The sequence below is a fragment of the Physcomitrium patens genome, chromosome 23 (assembly GCF_059467195.1).
Source record: "Physcomitrium patens ecotype Gransden chromosome 23, ASM5946719v1, whole genome shotgun sequence".
In the NCBI taxonomy this organism is placed as follows: Eukaryota; Viridiplantae; Streptophyta; class Bryopsida; order Funariales; family Funariaceae; genus Physcomitrium; species Physcomitrium patens.
This window is the reverse complement of record NC_143432.1, coordinates 5,831,827-5,852,237: the sequence shown is the minus strand read 5'-3', so window position 1 is coordinate 5,852,237 and position 20,411 is coordinate 5,831,827. Positions and strand designations below refer to the sequence as shown.

Here is a 20,411-nt window from a genome sequence, read left to right as displayed (position 1 = left end):
CAATAAAAGAAATAAAATGTAAAGATTAAAATTATTTTTGTAATTATATACAGTGAAACTTAATTGATTACATTCATAGAAATTATGGTTTTCATCAACTGAATTTCAATTCTTTAATACAATTAAAATTTAAATAATAAATTTTGATGATGGATGAAAAAAATATTAAATTTGATATTAATAGGAATATATATATATATATATATATATATATAGTTTCTACTAATTGTATGATTTACAACATAGTATGATAATTGAAACATCTAACACAACTTTCATTTCATGGTATCATAATTCTAAATATTGATATCACATCAATACATATACATACATACATATGAGTGTGTGTGTGTGTATATATATATATATATATATATATATATATAACAAAATACAAAGGAAAAAATGAAGTATTAGAGTAATAGCAATAGAACAATCTCAAAGATTGTGCTTTTGAATTCAAAAAACTTTTAAAGTCAATCAAAGTGAGTAGTATGAAACAATATTTTATCAAGATAATTTATTGTATTTAAAAAACTATTTTGTAAAATTTGATGAAGCTTGAATAGCAACATGAATAAGATTATATAAATAAGAAAAGGAAATTGCTAAGTGGAGACTTCATTTTTATTGAATGGATGTCTCTTATTACATATTCTTACATAAAATATCTAATTTTTATTTTAAATTATGATATTTTATATTTATTATTTAAATAAAAAAATATATTTATTTTTATGTCATCAATATATATAATTTTTTTAATATTTATTCAAATGATTAAATAAAAATAAATAAAAGTAGATTTATTTCATAATATTTTCTAAGAAAGCTTCTTAAAAGCTTTATAAATGTTGCTTTTACTTTATATGTGTTTATAGTTAATTGATAGGTTAGTCATTTGGTCAACAAGTTCATCACATATTAATAGCTTGTGGAACAAGCTAACTATGTCTAATACATATAGGAAACTTACTTTATAAGTTAAGATATATTTCTTGGAAAGTCAATGTCATAGACATACACATGTAAATCAATAATTACCTATATGATTAAGATAATAGTAGGTAAAAATAGGTTAATTCCATAATATCTTCTATAGAAGCTTTCTAGAAGCTTCATAGACATTGCTTTGACTTTATTGGTGTCTTTAATTATTTTTTTAAGTTAGAAATGTGGTCAACATGTTGGCCATGTGCCACACATGTTGGTAGCTCAAAGAACAAGCTAACTATGTGGCCCACATGTAGAAAACTTGCCTTATAAGCTGAGGAATGTGTCCTGCAAAGTGTCACGGCCATAATCATGTAAGCTAATAATTACATATAGAAATAGGTAGAAGTAAGTAAAAATAGATAAAAGTAAGTTAATTCTATAATATTTAATATAGAAGCTTCCTAGAAACTTCCTAGACGCTGCTTTGACTTCATAGGTGTCTTTAATTGACTTTTTGGATTAGAAACGTGGTCAACAAGTTGGCCATGTGCCACATATGTTGTTAGCTTGAAGGTCAAGCTAACTATGTAGCCCACACGTAGAAAAACTTGCCTTGTAAGTCAAGGCATGTGTCCTACAAAGTCAACACATATTGGAGGTCCTATAGAACGTCGCCACGTAGCCCTTAGTTAGATAGTATATATAGAGACAAGAGTGAAGGCTTCTTCACTCTTGTCAACTCCTTTCTTGCTTCTAGTCCAAGTTCAAGAGTCTTTAGTTTCTTGTCTTGTGGCAATAGCCATTCCAATTTCCTTTTAATATACCTACTTGTTTATATTTTGACTTATTATATCGAGATAGCCTTTTTGTGTATATTTTCCTTCATCGAGTCTTTGTCCTTGACAGATTGATAAGAATACACTTACAATATCAGAGCTTTGTTTTTCTTGAGTGAGAGTGGATTACCCCTTTCTCTTGACAAGACATAAGCATATTAGAAGTTTGCGGATTACCCACTTCTAAACTGATATTGTTCTTAGTATCTTCTTTGTTATTAAGTCTTTCTTTTTTTTTGTCTTGAGCAGTATCAAACAAATTTTTCTTCTTAGTGTCATTATAGCAGAGCTTGTTGAAATGAAGAGTGCAATGGCACAAATGCAAGAGCAAATGAGGGAGTTAATGCTTGCGATGCATCAACTCAATTGACCAACACATGAAAGAACAAGAATAGCAGAAAGTGGGGATATAGAGATGATCGGAGCTGCTTCAACATCTACAACAAATCACGTTCCTTCTCCAATTGTACAACACTCTGTAAGCACTAGAGAACCAAGTATTGCCTTACCCGAGAAATTTGATGGTACGAGATCTAAGTTTCGAGGGTTTATCAATCAAGTACAATTGGCAATTGAACTTCAACCGCAAAGCTATCCAACTCCAAGATCACAAGTCAGATTTATTGGCACTCTACTTTCTGGTTCTACATTATCGTGGTTTTCGTCTTTTCTTGAACAACAAAATCTAATATTGGATAATTTGGAAGCTTTTTTGGCGAAGTTTCGATCTATGTATGGTGAACACGATGCAACTCGTGTTGCAACAAATAAGATCCGAATTCTGTGACAAAGAAATCGCTCAGTAATAGTGTATGCTTTACAATTTCTACAACTTACAATTGACATCAAGTGGGATGATGCTGCACTCATCAGTCAATTTCTTTATGGATTGCAATACGAAGTAAAAAAATTGATGCTCAACTTACCTGATCCTCAAACTTTGAGTCAAGCAATCGATTTTGTGGTAAAATGTGATAATCGACTTTTCAAATTTCGATCCGAGAATCATTCACGAGAACCTCAACGTTATTACTCAATGGCAACATCAACATCTTTGCCAAACGTACATTCGGAAGTAGAAGACATGCAAATTGATACGGTACTTTTTAAACCCCTAACTAAGCAAGAAAAGATTCGTCGTCGTCAAGAAGGATTATGTTTATATTGCGGAGAACCTAAGCACACTGCTCAACATTGTCGAAAGAAACGACGCAACTATAAAATGAGGGGTACGACGGTCAAAGAAAACAACATGTCGGAAAACGGATTCGTCCAACTACAATAGGGACCATGCAACTGGAACCTTGTACAATTCCTAATGAAGGTCCTATCCTCTCCTCAGAACCCTCTCCTTGTTTTATAATAGACTTATATTTAGGACCTAAGAATTACAAAGCCTCTGCTTTATTAGATTCGGGAGCCTCAGCATATTTTTTAGATGAACAATTTGTTAAAAGTCGTAAAATACCTTTTGTACAGAAACCTAAACCAGTACATGTAGAAGTCATAGATGGTCGTCCCTTGTCTTCTGGAGATGTCACTCATGAAACTCATCCTATAAAAGTAACAATAGACAGTCATGATAGCTACATAGCTTTTAACATAATTAAATCTCCGTCCAATCCAATTATTTTAGGTTTATCCTGGCTAAAAAAATATAACCCTCGAATAGATTGGAATTCGCATAAACTTGACTTTTTCCAGAGCGTAATTAATAGTTCTACCAACCAAGTAAAAAATTATAAGTCTAGTATAGTAAAACCCGTACTGATAGGTGCAAAAGCATTTATACACGCAGCAAAAGAAGGATCAACTTTTGCTATTTATGCTGCACCTATTTCTGAAAAGGTAAAGACTTCAAGTGGCATTCCAAGTCAATATCAGGAGTATCAAGACGTTTTTGAGAAAAAGAATGCAGATATTCTTCCTGAGCATCGCCCATATGATTGTTCAATCGACCTCAAGGAAGGAGCTCAGCCACCATTTGGACCAATTTACAGTTTATCGCAAGATGAGATGGCTGAACTCAAGACATATATTGACGAGAATTTAGCGAAGAATTTCATATGCCATTCAAAATCTCCAATAGGAGCTCCAATTCTATTCGTAAAGAAAAAAGATGGATCTTTACGAATGTATGTTGATTATCGAGGACTCAACAAGATCACAATCAAGAACAGGTATCCATTACCTTTGATATCAGGACTCTTTGACTAGTTGAATCAAGCTAAGATCTAAGATGAGCATATAATCTAGTACGGATCAAAGAAGGAGATGAATGGAAGATTGCGTTTCGAACCAAATATGGACATTTCGAATATAATGTCATGCCCTTTGGACTCATGAATGCACCAGCTGCTTTTCAACATCTCATGAATGATGTATTTCGTGAATTCTTAGATAATTTTGTCGTCTGCTATCTAGACGATATTTTGATCTATTCTAAGAACGTCGAAGAACATGAAATACATGTTCGTCAAGTATTACAAAAACTTAGAGATGCAGGATTGTACGCCAAGATGGAAAAGTGTGTATTTCACACTACTCAAGTTGACTTTTTAGGATACATCATTTCAAATGATGGTCTCATGATGGATTCTAAGAAAGTCCAAACAATCATGGATTGGAAGATTCCAAGGACAGTAAGAGATGTCCAATGTTTCTTGGGATTTGTCAATTACTATCGGATCTTCATCAAAGATTTCTCACGAGTTGCAGCTCCACTTACATACTTCACTAGTAATGATAAATTCCAATGGAATCAAGAAGCGGAAGTAGCATTTGAAGCCTTAAAGACATCGTTTGTCACTGCACCAGTCTTATATCGTGTTGACTTTTCCAAGGCATTTTTTATGGAAACAGATGCATCAGATTTTGCCTTTGGTGTAGTTTTATCACAAATGGGATCAGATGACAAACTTCATCCGATAGCTTTTTTATTCAAGAAAATTCTCAGCAGTCGAGATCAATTATGAGATCCACGATAAAAAACTTCTTGCGATCGTGGATTCCTTTCAAGAATGGCGTCATTATCTAGAAGGCGCTTCTAGTCCAGTCACTGTGTATACTGATCACAAGAACCTCGAGTATTTCATGTCAGCACGCGTATTGAATCATCGTCAAGCTCGTTGGAGTATGTCTTTATCAAGATTCGAGTTCATTATCACTTATCGGCCAAGAAAATAACAAGGTTTGTCCGATGCCCTATCTAGACGTTCTTATTTTGTACCAAAAGAAGGAGATACAGCTTTTGAGCAATAAAGAACGGTCCTCTTGAAACTGGAAAAATTCATCTCCGAGCAATGAAATCAACATTGACTGTTGATTCAACTTTTCTCAAGCAAATCCAGTCCAGTATGTCCTCAGACCTTCTTGTTCATGATATCGAGAATAATTCTTCGAAGTCTCATAATCCTTCTAAGTTCGAGTTCAAGAATAATCTATTATATTTTGAAGGACGCCTATATGTTTCAAAAGGAGAAGCATGTTTACGTCTTCTTCAAGCACGTCATGACTTTCCAGCAGCAGGGCACTTTGGATATAATAAGACTTTGGAACTCATATTAAGAGATTTTTGGTGGCCACAAATGTGGAAGTCAGTCAAAGACTTTGTACAATCATGTGATATTTGTTCAAGATCAAAAATTCCTCATCATCGACCTTACGGACTTCTTCAGCCATTACCTATACCAGAGCAACCATGGTCTTCTGTTTCTATGGATTTCATCACAGATCTTCCAAGCTCAAGATCTTATGAATCTATATTTGTGATAATAGATCATTTCACTAAGATGGCACATTTTGTGCCATGTACAAAATCTATCACAGGTGAAGAAACAGCTAAGATTTTCATTGATAATATCTATCGCTATCATCGATTACCTAAAGATATCATATCGGATAGGGAAACTCAATTTGTGTCAAGATTTTGGAGGACCCTTTTTAAGATTTTAAAAGTGGATATAAAGCTATCTTCGGCTTTCCATCCTCAAACTGATGGACAAACAAAGCACGTAAATCAAGTCTTGGAGCAATATTTAAGGTGTACTATCAACTACCAACAAGATGATTGGACAACCCTTCTGCCATTGGCAGAGTTTGCTTATAATAATACGGTACATTCTTCCATGCAATAAACACCTTTCTTTGCCAATTATGGCTATCATCCACGACTTGATACTTTTGATTTTTCAAAAGTTGATAATCCTGCAGCAGAAGATATGGCAAATCGGTTGTCAGAGTTACATGCAATAATGAAGACGCAATTGAAGGAAGCTCAAGAACGACAAAAGACAAACACAGATCTATATCGTAAGGAGCAACCACAACTCAACGTGGGTGATAAGGTATGGCTACTTCGTCGCAATATCAAGACTACTTGACCTTGTGACAAGTTGGACTATCGTAGGCTTGGCCCCTTTTCTGTTTCTGAACAGATCAACCCTGTTGCATATCGGTTACATCTACCGGAGTCAATAAAGATCCATCCTGTATTCCACGTGTCTCTTCTTGAACCATATAAGACAGTGGATATATAAGGAAGAAGACAAATGCCACCGCCTCCTATAGAAATAGATAATAATGAAGAATTTGAGGTGGAAGAGATATTAGACTCAAGGCGGCATCAAAATAAGCTGGAATATCTTGTTCATTGGCGTGGATATGATATTAGTGAACGCACATGAGAGCCATCCAGGAATCTAGCAAATGCATCACCTAAAGTCAAAGTTTTTCATCAACGACATCCATCAAAACCAAGATGAAAATCTCTCTTATAAAAGGGACAAGATTGAGGCAAGATAACATTCAATTTCCTATCCTTGTTTGTAACTTCTTTGCATTTGTGATGCTAATTAGATAGAGAGCCAACAACCAGCGGATTCAACTCAAGAACCTTTGTTTGCTGACCTGTCGGACGAGACATTACGATTGTCACAACCTTCAAGACGATGCAATCGAGATGAACATCTTCAAGGACGACATGTTCTTCCTCGAATAGATGGTGAGATACAACGCGTTTGGTATCACGATTTGGGAAGGGACTCCCGATGTTTGGTGATTTTGCTAGAGGTAGGAACAACTCCTGATGGTGTTCCAAATATTCTATTCGAAGGAAGTTACGAAGGCCTCAACAATGATCAAATAATTGGGTGGTCTTCCCGCCCTGGTATGGGACACTACCGATGGTTGAGAGGCCCTATCAATCATCTTTGAAGAGAACAAAGATCAGAGTATGTGGCGAATACAATTCGTCGCATCATAGATTTCCTCAACATATGATGACTGCTCCTCGTGGAACTCGTCTCTAGAAGGGGGGGTAATGTCACGGCCATAATCATGTAAGCTAATAATTACATATAGAAATATGTAGAAGTAAGTAAAAGTAAATAAAAGTAAGTTAATTCTATAATATTTAATATAAAAGCTTCCTAGAAACTTCCTAGACGCTGCTTTGACTTCATAGGTGTCTTTAATTGACTTTTTGGATTAGAAACGTGGTCAACAAGTTGGCCATGTGCCACACATGTTGTTAGCTTGAAGATCAAGCTAACTATGTGGCCCACACGTAGAAAAACTTGCCTTGTAAGTTAAGGCATGTGTCCTACAAAGTCAACACATATTGGAGGTCCTATAGAACGTCGCCACGTAGCCCTTAGTTAGATAGTATATATAGAGACAAGAGTGAAGGCTTCTTCACTCTTGTCAACTCCTTTCTTGCTTCTAGTCCAGGTTCAAGAGTCTTTAGTTTCTTGTCTTGTGGCAATAGCCATTCCAGTTTCCTTTTAATATACCTACTTGTTTATATTTTGACTTATTATATCGAGATAGCCTTTTTGTGTATATTTTCTCTCATCGAGTCTTTGTCCTTGACACAAAGTCAACACATATTAGAGGTCCTATAGAACATCCACACATAGCTCCTAGTTACATAGTATATATAGAGGCAAGAGCAAAGCCCTCTTCACTCTTGTCAACTCCTTTCTTACTTCTATTCTAGATTTAAGAGTCTCTAGTTTCCTTGTCATTTGACAATAGCCATTCTAATTTTTTTTAATATATATACTACTTTATTTCTATTTTGCCACTTTTCTTTTGATACAGATTTTCTAAGTTTATGCATCTTCTTTCAATTTATGTCCTTGATAGTCAACACGTTTTAAAAGTCCTATAGGATATCGCCACATAGCTTTGAGTTAAGAGTATATATGGAGGCAAGAGTGAAGCCTTCTTCACTCTTGTCAATGCCTTTTTAGTCCTTAGTCTTGTTTCAGGACTTTATAATCTTCATGTCTTTGACACTAGCAATTCTAGTTTAATATTATATCAGCTTTGAGTGATTTTATAGTCTTTTTGAGTGACACAAGAGTGTATTGAGGTTTTCTTTCTTTAAGAGTCATGTCCTTAATACTTTATTTATTTGAATTTATAGGCTCCATATTATTGTAGCTTTTATTTTTTATTTTTTTACAAATTTTTATCTGTACAATTTTTTGAATATATATATATATATAATTCTTTTTAATAATATATTTTATATATGATATACAAAAAGAAGTTGTATACAAAAAAAATAACAAAATTATATGTTTGATTATTAACAAGATATTCATCAAATTTCAAAAAATATTACAAAAAATATAAAAAGGATATATGTATATATATAACTTATATTACTATATTTTATAATAAGTCATTATTATCATATTATTAAATAGTAAATTATTTTTTAAAAAGAAAGAAAAAATAAAAAATAAATTTACTAAAAAAATATTAAACATGCATCTCTTATATTTATAAAACAACATATGTTATAAAATAATAAAATAATAATTCACCAAAAAATAATAACAAAAAAAAATTAAAAATCTTCCAGATCAAAAAATAACACGTCACAAATGCTCCTTTAATTAAAATGAAAAATATATATATATATATATATATATATATCTCAAAAGATGTTTGAACAAGCTACAATAAAGAACCAACTACAGTTCATGTTAAGTTTTTAAAAATCCAAAAATGCTTCATTTTTTCTCTTTAGTGTTTCTTAATATAACTAATTTTTTCTTCAAATATAAGTCAAAGCATGACCTTTAACAAAAAGTTGTTTCTACTATACTATAGCATGCCAAATAGATTTACATTGACAAATGATAAAATTACTTTCTAATATCAACATGAACCGGTCTATGAAAGCGCTCATTCTTACTCTCACTTTCCTTTACATAATTGCAAACTTAAGTTTCACAACCTGTCCAACTTTATCTTATGCACGGTCTGAGTCCCACAGTACAATAACCATCTTCTTAGACTGATTTTCTAATCACCAGCTCTTATGCTGATTATCTAATCACAATATTCTAAACCTGATTTGCTAACCATCATCTGATTAAACCGATATTCTCATCAATCATCACATAGACTGGTTTCTTAATCACCATCTGCTAAGACTGGTTTCTTAATCCCCATCTGCCAAGACTGGTTTCTTAATCCCCATCTGCCAAGACTGGTTTCTTAATCCCCATCTGCCATGGCTGGTTCCTTAGTTACCATCTGCCAAGACTGGTTTCGTAATCACCGTGTGCTTAGACTGATGTAGTTCCAATGAACTTAGACATCGACGGAGTGTTGGAGCGGCTGAAAGGCAGTTCACACGGCGGCTAGTTTTATGCCACCAAGTTGATGTTCCAGAATGGCAGAGGCAACGATTTCAAACCGCCACGGAAGAGCGCATCCGCCACGCTAATTTAAGAGTCCTCGGGGTATCGATGCAACGAGTAACGATCAGTTTCGATGAGCAGGATCAAGGTGATGGCTCGTCGAGGTGGGTGATTCACTAGGCATGTGTCCGAAGAGTTGATATATATCACTGAGTTGTCCTTTCCAAACCAAGCAGGAAACCGGGTTTCGGGGAGGGGGCGTGCAGGCACTCTACGTGGTAGTCCTCCCAGTGCCACGACTTGCTTTGGTTCTGCAGACAATCGTGCATGTCCACGGCTTTTGAGACAAGACGGTAATGGATTCTGAAGGATGAAATTGAGCCCTGCGCTTGGATCGTTGCATTCTGATAGATTCCCTGGAAGAGACGGGTCAAGTTTGTGTCTGGGAGCCAGGTCCTTCGTCTCGCAGGAAACGGACTTAGCGTGTTATCCAGGCCAGTTTGGACGAAAGCAGTTTGAGGAAAGCGTTTTCCTTTTTTTTTTTTTTTTTTTTTTTTTTTTTCAACACCTTGAGGCCATCTGGCCGCAAAGTATGGTCGAATCATATCGACGATTTGTGTGCAGAAAATAGTGTAGGGGCGCGTTGTTCATCGGTGGCGAACGAACACGCCTACGATTTCGCGTGATTTGTTCGAGAGCAGACGGCAGTGAGAGCAGGGATCGTCCTGTGCTTGCCAAGGACCCTTACGTTGGGATGGAAATCCCAACCACCGACATGCAGAGGGCTTCTAGATCAGTCGAGGCAAAAAATACCTGCATCGGCGCTCCCGAAACGCATAAATCTGGGGCTACTTGCGGGTGTTCTAAATAGAGTCGTCGGCTTACTTGGCACTCCTGCCTCTATGGGCATAAGTCAAAATTCCTTCGAGAGTGTTGGATGGATGCAATCAGATATGAGTGTAAGCTATTAACAGTAAAAGAGGTTCACGTTCATTTTACTTGAAATGATAACATCGAAGTTTCACAGAGGGATGTGAAAGGGAGATGCACCTCATCCAGCCGGGAGATGCCAGGTTGTTTACCAAGAACAAGCTCGGGGCGGGGCTAGCCGGATGGGGGAGTTGGAGGCCAGGCTTCTCCGTGCTGGCATTGGCAATTTGCAAATTGCTTGGTGCCCCTTCGCTTGCTCTTTACCGAAATGGTTTGAAGCTGGACGGTGGAGCCCTAAGTCATCGGTGCCTCTTCTAAGTCATCGGTGACTTCCCGGGTGATTCCTTGGTTTAAAACCGAAAAGAGCTCTCACCTTCTGCACGTATGCTTCCTCATCCTAAGACATGCTCCTGGCGCTACGCTCTCCGTGTCGTATCTTATGTCACCGGGTTCCGAGTTTGCCCACGGAGGAGAAGCAGAAACGTGGAAGCCTGCTTCTAGATCATCCGAAAGGTTTTGGACCGTAGCTGCGGAGCCGGAGATTTTGGGCGCTATTTTGGCTGACACAATCTGACAGGTCCTGACATGCTCCCAGTTGACTCCATCGCGTCGATAGATTCCCCTTGCCATTGGTGTGATGGAAACCCTCAAAGATCAGATCCAACCAAACCGTTAAGTCTGGACTATTTCGGGTAGAGCCTGTACTTCTCCCTTTCTAGTCGTGCCACACTCCCCTCAACGTGACACCCCCGAGACCCAGTTTAGCATCTGATTCTCACCTATAAAAACCTCTTCCAAGTCGTGATCGATTCGTGAGCGGACCCCACTCTTGCCTTGTCTCTGTTCCAAATCCATTTATTCCAGGCTTTTGTCATCTCCACTCACTAGCTTCCCTCTGCGAAGTTTTGTGGCCCCACAAACAGTGTCTCCCTCTCTTCGACTGCTGACGCCCTCCACCTGTCCTTGATAAACATCACCTCGATTTTCTTGCATGTTGCCCGAGTATCGCTGATTAGAATAATAAGTGCTTTCCAGGCGCACCTTTTGTGATGTTGCTCATTGCTGTCAGATTGGATTCCCTTGTACTCTAGTTCTCCGTTCGCACCGTTATTCCTTGCGGCCGATTAGTGCATGTTTGCGGCATCTTTGCATAGCTCAGTAGTTTTTGAATGCCCATTTCATCTGGGCCACAGATTGCTGCTTTCGGGTTGGAACTCCTCGGCCTCAGCGTCAATGGTGCAACATATCGTATGGCCATCCGGTGTAATTTGGAGTGAACCTTCGGAGACCGGCATCAACCCTGAAAATCTACGAGGGAATCGTGTCTTTGCAGAATATCACTAAACCCCCAAGCGGTAATTGGCGTCCAGATGTTGTGCAATTGAGACGATTTTGGGCTTGAACGATGATCTATTGACTTGAATTAGGCCAGGCAGCGTGCTACACTGACACTTGTTGATTTAATCTGAGGACAGTCTGTCGGTCGCCTGTGCAGGAACAGACAAAGTTCGATCCATGCAGGCAGTCCTACCATATGAGATCAGGCCGAAGGGTTGCGTTAGCGAGCAGTTCAAGATGATTTGTGAAAGCAGAGCAGGGTTACAGTACGCATGTGGACAAACCAGCAGCATGTATTACAATGTGGCCGACAGTGTACCTTGTAAAACCACCAGTCTCCCAATGTTATCCTTACACAACAGCGCTGAGCAAATTCTGCCTTCTTTGCCTGTCATCCATGGTGAGGGTCCTATTCCTCCACTTACTACGTCCAAGTTTGTTAGTGTACAATATGATGCCAGCGGTCCTGCAAACTTTAGAGGTAGCAACATTGCATTCAACATGCAAGCGTTAGTCCATTTCGCGGTTCGTAAACCCAAAGTTAGTGTTGGTGATAGTCTGGATATCTACTACTACTAGTCTTGCCAAACGCTGTACATCCCTGTAATGAGTCCGTCGTTAAAGCTGAAGTTCCGGTCATTGTACAACGTTGTTTGCACGATCTCATGGTCGCCACGCACTTTTTTGTGCCAGTCCAGCGCACTGACTGGCCATGTACCCCTGACTTTCGTCTCAAGTGGGATCGCTAGACATGCATGAGCTCTCGAATTTTCCAGCATTACCTTCTTTAGTTCGTCGCTGTCCATCAGTGATTGACGGTCTGGGGTACATGTAGTCTCCAAGAGCGAACAGTGTCACGATAAGACGTTCACTAGGACAACTCAGTTTCCGAACTAGTTTCGGAACAGGTTGTCTGGCTAAGAAGGACGTAATGTAAGTCATAAAAATGAGGCTCAAAAGAGTTCGAGAACGGCGTGTGCGCTCTTTCTCACAATTATGCAGCGGATGTGAAGTCGACGCTAGGTGTAGAAAATAGATGTTTCTTACCGATGGGAACTGGCATAGCTCTCGATTTCTTTTGGTTTGTTGATAAATGTAGTGGTGTATTGACGTGACTGTAATTGTGATTTCTTTTTTCTGAAGGCAACATGGCTCAAGACTTCCAACAGATTGAAACAATGAATAGAGCCGCTGTACTACCTCAGATAGAAGATCCATACAACTTCTTGACGCAACCTGCGTCACGAGGGCTATCATGGTGCTTCGGACTACAATCGGACGTTGCCAAGGAGTGGTCATATCTAGTAAATAAAAGTGGCACGCATGCAGCAGGTTCCAAAGTTGCAGCTGAGACCTGCGTAGAGGGGGGAATAGTGGTCGTGCGCAGCCTCTCATGTCCATGGTCTTCCACGAACGTCCAGGATACATACCGAAGCGCGGACAGTGACCTCATTCTGTTTCACCGCATTCTAGACGACGCATTTCCTTCCGATTGCAGGTGTGTTGACATGTAAAACTCAATATCTGAGGACACGCTTGGCTGAATTATTTAAGATTTTCGTATAAACTTGTTATTGGACCTGGGAAAACCAAGTCTATGACTATCAGCGGCTGGTGATGCTACTAGGATGGATTTGTTATTTATTAGATCTCATAAACACAATAGCAAATGGGAAGATTTCGGCTTCTCCTACATGTAAGAGCAGCGGCCTAACTAATATTCTAATTGAATGAACGAAATGTTGACTTGCAGGCAAGTAGGGTGGTGCAAGTATTGTGCAACACTGGAGAAGGAATTGATGAGCTCGTTGGAGGTGAAGGTCTCGAAGTGGGCCGATGATAACAGCTTGGTGGGTGCAAACTTCAAGCAGATGGACCAGTACTTCGAGCCAAGGACGACTATGCCAGTCGTTGAGCATGACAGCCGAAAGCGGAAATATGAACAGGTATTGGTCTGATACTGCAATATGTTGTCTTTCTACCTTCGGCCGTGCGCAGCATCTACATCCCACCCTGTACCCCACTGAAGTAAATTGGTTTTAACTATTGGCTCCAGAACGACTGGGAAAGTGATCGGGCTCAGGTGCTGCTGAAACTGAATGAACTTAACACACGTACGAAGAAAGCAGAGCAGAGAGTGCTGGAGCTTGAGCAATTGTTGCGAGATCCTGTGGTCCTGGGCCTTGACGACACGTGTGATGACTCTGATATTGTCACTTCTGCATCGCAACACGGCTACTTCCATGAGGTACATAATATACATTGCTAATGATCCACTTGCAGTTAGTTATTTAAGATGCACTAAATTTGGCTGATTCTGCATGTCGATTGTGAGGCGTGTGGTCCGAGGAACTTAACTTGCACGCATGGGTGGGGCTTGAATTCACTGGAAGCAGTCAGAGATGCTGGTCTGCAAAATCGCCGGTTGCAACAAAACTTTCAAGTCCAGCAAGACGCTCCGTCGCCATGCCCTGCAGAAGCACTCTGACAATGCCCGGTTTCTGGTGTGCAACCAGCCCACGGTGAATGGAGAGATGTGCCACTTCGAGACGATTCATTCGGGGGTTCTGTCATACCACCGAAAGCACAGCTTGGCGCATCAACGGAGAGAAGACTGGCACATCTCCTGCCCCTTCTGCCAGAGCAAGTTTGCGCGGCAGCACGAGATGGAGCGCCACCGTCGGATCTGCAAATCCCGGCCCCAACCATCGCAGGCCTCGCCGAACTCGAACGGATCGTCGGTCCAGTCAACCGTAACTGGAACTCTATCAGAAGCTAGCCTGAACCACCCCACGCAACTACCGGACTACATGGTTCCCACTCGGAGGAATTACGACCACCAGCTCTTCAAGATGTCTGGTACCAAATTTAACATCGAATCAGGTATCACATTGTGATACATCACATCTGAGATATCATCAGATGACCTACAGGCTCGGCTTGCACCTACTCTTTACTCGCTTTATCATCACCCACAGGCTGAGACTTCTCGTTCATGCAGACCCCTGTCAGCGTTACTCAAACGAGAGAAGTCAGCGCCAATTGTGCTGCATATGGCCGGTCTGTAATTGAGCGACATGGTCTTAGAACTGTTGTGGTTTTCGTCCAGCAAATCATGCTTGGAGCCTCTAGATAAAGTGACCTCGTCGAGCTGACAGACTTAGAGTGAGTGAACGGCAGCTCTCTTTTTCTCTTCTACGTGTACGCAGAGCGACGTGCTCTGTCAAGTCTTGTCTATTTGATCTATACTAGGAGGTGGCCATTGGGTGACAAGTGGTCAATGCAGGTTCTGAGAATGCACGATGGCGAAGCTGTGCACTGTGAACTTCTCGAGCCTGAAGCTTGTCACGTAATGGCCATTACCCGCATTATTGACTGACAGGAGGATGTTCCACTACAGGACATTCCTGCAGTTGAATGGACCCCCTCATGCCCTTCAGAGTTTGGGTGTCATCCGATTAGGATATTTAGATTTAGAAGGGGATTTTTTCATCCTTTTTTATCTTAATTTTTTATTCCCTTTTTATTTTTCTCTTCTTTTGAAAAGTTCACCAGACATTTGATTTATATTTATGCCTTAACTCCCTATGGCGAGATCACAGGGGGTGTTGGTCATGTAGTTTTAGATGCATATGGTTTAAGCGATACATAATTTATGTACAACGCTCATTTGTGTGAAACATCAAATAATTTGTTCCAAATGTATATTTACATACTCTTCTTCAAAGTACTTTAATACCAAGGGTTGCATACAGTGTGAGTCTGTACTATTGAAACCAAGATCCGTGATTGTAAAAATGTTGAAAATGAAGTCATAATAATATCAATAATAACAACAATGACAGTAACCGCTTTGATGATTATGAACTTCGAGGCTTGAAAGATGTCTTGGAGACGTGGAAATAAACTAGACTATTTTGAGAAGTGGATGGTGCTTGAAACTTGATCTGTAAGACATTATTAAATCCAAATATGGGAAACAAGGATGTTTGTGCAACGTGCACTACATCCAACTTATTGAAAATCAATGTTGCATGCGAGAAGATCATGCAAGCGAACTGATTTCGTGAAGCAAAATCCATGCAAATGGTTATCATGTTTAACCAGTGTGGTGGGTTGGACGTCGAATCAACCAGTCCATCGAAGGATCCATCCAGGCCACACACGTTAAGGTGCGGGCTTCGATAGACCTGCAATCGGTATTACGCGGGTTTCCGGAGGCACCGTCGTCCCTCGGTATCTCCATGAAAAGCCCTATGAAGGTAAGGTAAACAAAAGATTTGAGATGGGGTTGCTGGGCTTCATTTTCTTGCTAAAGAGCAAGTAGCTGTGGTCGAAGAATATCAAAAGTATTGGAGAAGCTTGGCGTGGCAAAATTGCTGGATCGGGTTTGTCGTATTGCATCGGCGGCCGGCTCATTGTCTTGTTGCCATTCCGTAGGTTCAAAGGAATATAGCTCTTTGTGGGGATTCCCTTTATAAAAAAACCTGCCTTACTTCACCTAATCAACACTCGAAGGCCAGATCTTCCGGGCACGACGCCATAGCCAACCTTGCGTTGATGTAAAGAACACGATTAAAGTTTCGCAATTCCAAACAGCGCGATTGCAAACTCAAATCCAGCTCAGTAATCAATTTAGCTTGCTGGAGATCCTTGGCTCTCACGTTGAACGAAAGCAATACTCTTCAATTGGTTAGAGTATAACATCACGAAATACTTCGCCATGTTCTTCGTGGGCATTATCGAACCCTAACTGTATGGCATCAAATTTTCAGGACATCAACTCCGCACCCCATTGATTGGAAGTGTTCTTTACTTTAAGATGATATTCTCACCATCTTAGTCAGAACACCAGTATCAGTGACCTCTTCGATCTGTAGTTCCTTCCGAAGAAGTATCATTATCTTACGATAAATGTAGGTAAGCATGGTCACCTTTAACGATGGTGCATTCCCATATTTCACACAGGATGAGCTGTGAAATTTCCCTGTGAAGTGAACTAAAATGGTCGCGTTAGATTCGAAAACTGGGGTCGCATACGCAAATCAATGTTATATAACTCGGAGTTTGAAAACTATCTCAAGAATTGTCTTGAACAAGCCTCACCGAAACTCAAAAGAAGAGAAACATCGCGGCACAATTCTCCACAAGAATGCGCAGATGTAGATAGATTGGTTGTGTGACGTAAGCCAATTTAACCCCAACCACTGTATTTAATCTAAGAGTTTAGAGCCCCTGACAAAGGGATTCATTTAAGAACAATCTCTCTGGCATAAGTTCGTCCCAGAACTTTATTTCATTTCTAAAACAACTCAATTCAGAGTATGCTTTTAAAAGAAACCACTCTAAAAGCAGAACAAATGGATAACGACTCGGTAGAGCACTGTATGAAAAACATATAATTTTTGTGCAATTTGAGCACAAGACAATGACAACAGAATCCAGTTTTCAGACGACGTTTATTCAACGCTGAAACTGCATATGCTTCAGCAGTACGCGCTGTTTCGGTAATATACACATCACATCTAAGTGGGTGCTATTATATGATAAAGTAAGATGCATTCAGACGACCAAACCGTAATCAACCGAGAGAGTAGGGTCACGGATGTGCTGACCGCGAAAATGCATAGCTGAAATTCGTGCAAGGGAATGTTGGTATATCGAACCGCATCGGACGTACCTGTTCTGCGAGAGTGCAAAAACCAACGAATCAACCTCATAGCACGCAAAAATAGGTCATGATCAATTGACAATTAACTTTTTACGTTAAACATCACAAGAGTCATCAGAACATTGTCATTGAAAATTTAACAAATTTGCACATTTCGGTTCCGGAGAAGATACTCGCTTGCCTGCACAATGTATCGATTGTTCAAACAGCAACAAGACCGATTCTGCACTTAGACAAGGACACACTGACCGCGGCTCCGTAGCTGAAGGTACACGATAATGCGTCGAAGGATCGCTAACAAGTAATGTATAAATATAAAGTCCCATAGAAACTTTGATTGGCTTGGCCTTGAGACTTACGGTAAGTCAAAGTATGGCTTTGTGTATTACTTTTATGAATCAGACGCTTGAATTCTCAGGATTCGGTGTGCCCAGTACTTCCATTTGTCTGATCCAATACCTGCTCCATCACCACTCCATCATCGAGGTCAGCCCCCTTCTTAAATGTATACTAAGCCGTCGGTGAGATAGGCATGCCATACTGCAAACCAACCGGAGTGTGGAATGATGTGTATTATAGTTAAGCCAAAGTTATACCTGACCAAATGGAAACAAACAAAAGGTGACAAAGTGGATGTGACGCAAGTATGCAGTTCGAAGTATTCACTCAGTAGAGACGTGAGATCTTTAGTCACGACCACGGGAATTGCTGTAAGTATAAAGGTCGTCATGATACAAATCTAAATAATTTAGCTTCTTTGAGAAGGGTTCTCATAGTTTGCAGAGGAATTTAAAAGCTACACTGAAAAACAAGCAGACCAAAAGGAAGAAGAGGCAGTGGTGATGCACATGTTCACAAAGTAGAGAATACAAGTAAATTTTCACCAGAATACTCCTTGTGGCATATGTTCCAGCTATGTAAGTGTCCCTGAACACCTACATTCAGAACCCTCAGGAATCACGCAGAAAAATCCTATGAATCGTGACAACAGTATCATTTCAGGGACCCTCATACCAAAGCCGAGGGGAAATGAGTTCAGTACCAATCCCCACAATTCCAAAACCTTACTCAATAAAGTTATCGGCCAATCGTTACGCGGAGAAAAAGATTGAAACCCACGATGAGCGGCACAATACCATAAATTCAATTATTTGAATACTTGAATATCGACTTACACAACTACTAGGATATTAAGACAACATATTGAAGGAGTTCATTTTAAGAGATTCATTACACGTTAAGGAAACCAACGAACCTAAACACGCAAGCCGACCCTTCTGATCCAAAGTCATAACAAACATTCATGAAGACAGATAGTCTAGAGATATTTTTGAACGAGGTGACAAAAAATATATATTTACTGCAAACTGTCGCTTTACTTTCCATAACGTGCCATATCCAAGAGAGCAGTCGTTCCTGGAAGCACAGAATCCCGGCGCAAAAAATACAACTAGCAGCTCTCAGTACACAGGGGTCTTCTCTACGTCTTCCACAACGCTAATTTTGTGAGGTTTAGCAAGGAAATCAGTAAATTCCTGGAAGGGCGACTTCGAGAAGCGAGTTTCTCTCCAGAGGTCGGGGGTCAAGAACCCATAGGTCTTCAGAAGACACTCGAATGTGGCCTGCATGGAAACAGAAACGTTAGCTTACAGCATACAGAAATTCAATTAGCACTTGAAACATGCCAATGAGAAATAACCTAAACCGGTAACTGTCGTAAGCCATCCTGAGTGAAACTGAACCCAATTGTTTTCACATGCATACATTTCATGAAAGCATGAAACCAAACTTTTAGAGACACTTCTAGGCTAGCGCATCGCGTCAATTCAAGCATAAAGACAATCTCTGCCACTTCAATTTAGGTCATTACTGTACACAACAACTGCGGTGGATCCAACCCTAACCAAGTAGAAGTACGAAGGCGACATCACAAGTCAATGCTCAACATACTATCGACAGCATTACAATCAAATTAGGCCTACTTCATCACTAAGACGAAGAGTATTCCGAATGAAACCAGCTCACCTTCACGAAGTTACCGAGGGTCTTGGTGGAGCCGCGGGAAGAGGTGAACACATCCTCAATACCGGCAAACTGCAAAACCTTCTTGGGCACGCGGGCGGCGACAATACCAGAACCCCTAGGGGCGGGAACCAACCTCACAGTGACGGAGCCACATTTTCCGGTGACCTTGCAAGGCACGGTGTGGGGCTTACCAATCTTGTTACCCCAGTATCCTCGGCGGACTGGAATAACAGACAACTTAGCCAGAATAATGGCACCCCTTATGGCGGTGGCCACCTCCTTGCTACATTTTACTCCCAGACCAACATGACCATTGTTATCACCGACGACGACGAAGGCTTTGAACCTGGTGCGCTGCCCGGCACGAGTCTGCTTCTGCACGGGCATAATCTTCATGACCTCATCCTTCAATGCGGAACCCAAGAAAAACTCTACAATCTGGTGTTCTTTGATGGGCAGAGAGAAGAGGTAAATCTGCTCAAGCGACTTGATCTTTCCGTCCTTCACCAGCCTTCCGAGCTTAGTGACGGGCACCCACTTCTCCTCCTCGTCACGCTTGGCGCCACGGCGCCCACCGCGTCGGTCCCCTCGGCCTCTGTCTCCACGGCCACCTCGGTCACCTCGATCGCCGCGACCGAAACCACGGCCGAAGCCTCCGCGTTCTCCTCCTCGCTCAGCCATGATCACCTGTGATTACGCTACGCAATTGCGCGGCGAAGCGGTTATTGATTCAGTGCGAGAGCCCGTCGAGTAACGAGCAGTGAGGGAGTGGGGAGCGAGAGCTGAAAAGGAAGAGTGCGTCGGCCGCTTGTGTCCTTGAGTCCCATCCCCCCCCCCCCCCCGCTCTCCAAACCCTAACCAGGCCTCCTCCTCCTCCTTCCGCTTTGGACCCGAACCTTCCACCCTCCTTGCCTCGGTAAAACCCTAATTGTCGTAGCAGGGGAGCCATATCCCAGCATCGGAGTCATTATTAACTAAGAGTCGTGGATTCCAGAATGGTGGTGGAATCCTAAC

At 40.5% G+C, this 20,411-nt stretch overlaps 2 protein-coding genes and 1 long non-coding RNA gene across 4 annotated transcripts; 1 reads left to right on the top strand and 2 right to left on the bottom strand.

Moving 5' to 3' along the window:
* Nucleotides 1-11,372: 11,372 nt before the first annotated feature.
* On the top strand, nt 11,373-15,431 carry LOC112275896 (uncharacterized). Of its 2 annotated transcripts, none has more exons than XM_024506631.3 (6): nt 11,373-11,718; nt 11,859-12,101; nt 12,845-13,199; nt 13,455-13,647; nt 13,758-13,949; nt 14,098-15,431. In XM_024506631.3, the coding sequence occupies exons 2-6, from the start codon at nt 11,879-11,881 to the stop codon at nt 14,596-14,598; spliced, it is 1,464 nt and encodes a 487-aa protein (XP_024362399.2). In that variant the 5' UTR covers nt 11,373-11,718; nt 11,859-11,878; the 3' UTR covers nt 14,599-15,431. The 2 variants fall into 2 exon arrangements, with proteins under 2 accessions (XP_024362399.2, XP_024362400.2); XM_024506632.3 differs by having other exon boundaries at nt 11,581-11,718; nt 11,865-12,101.
* Nucleotides 15,432-15,534: 103 nt separating this feature from the next.
* Nucleotides 15,535-17,721, bottom strand: LOC149986502 (uncharacterized). Its single transcript, XR_016500307.1, has 3 exons — nt 17,554-17,721; nt 17,317-17,386; nt 15,535-16,688 (listed from the first exon to the last, which is right to left on the bottom strand). It is a non-coding gene; the product is annotated as an uncharacterized LOC149986502 (long non-coding RNA).
* Nucleotides 17,722-18,712: 991 nt separating this feature from the next.
* LOC112275897 (uncharacterized) lies at nt 18,713-20,175 on the bottom strand. The gene is made up of 2 exons (XM_024506633.3): nt 19,398-20,175; nt 18,713-18,994 (listed from the first exon to the last, which is right to left on the bottom strand). The coding sequence occupies exons 1-2, from the start codon at nt 20,076-20,078 to the stop codon at nt 18,833-18,835; spliced, it is 843 nt and encodes a 280-aa protein (XP_024362401.1). The 5' UTR covers nt 20,079-20,175; the 3' UTR covers nt 18,713-18,832.
* Nucleotides 20,176-20,411: the final 236 nt, after the last annotated feature.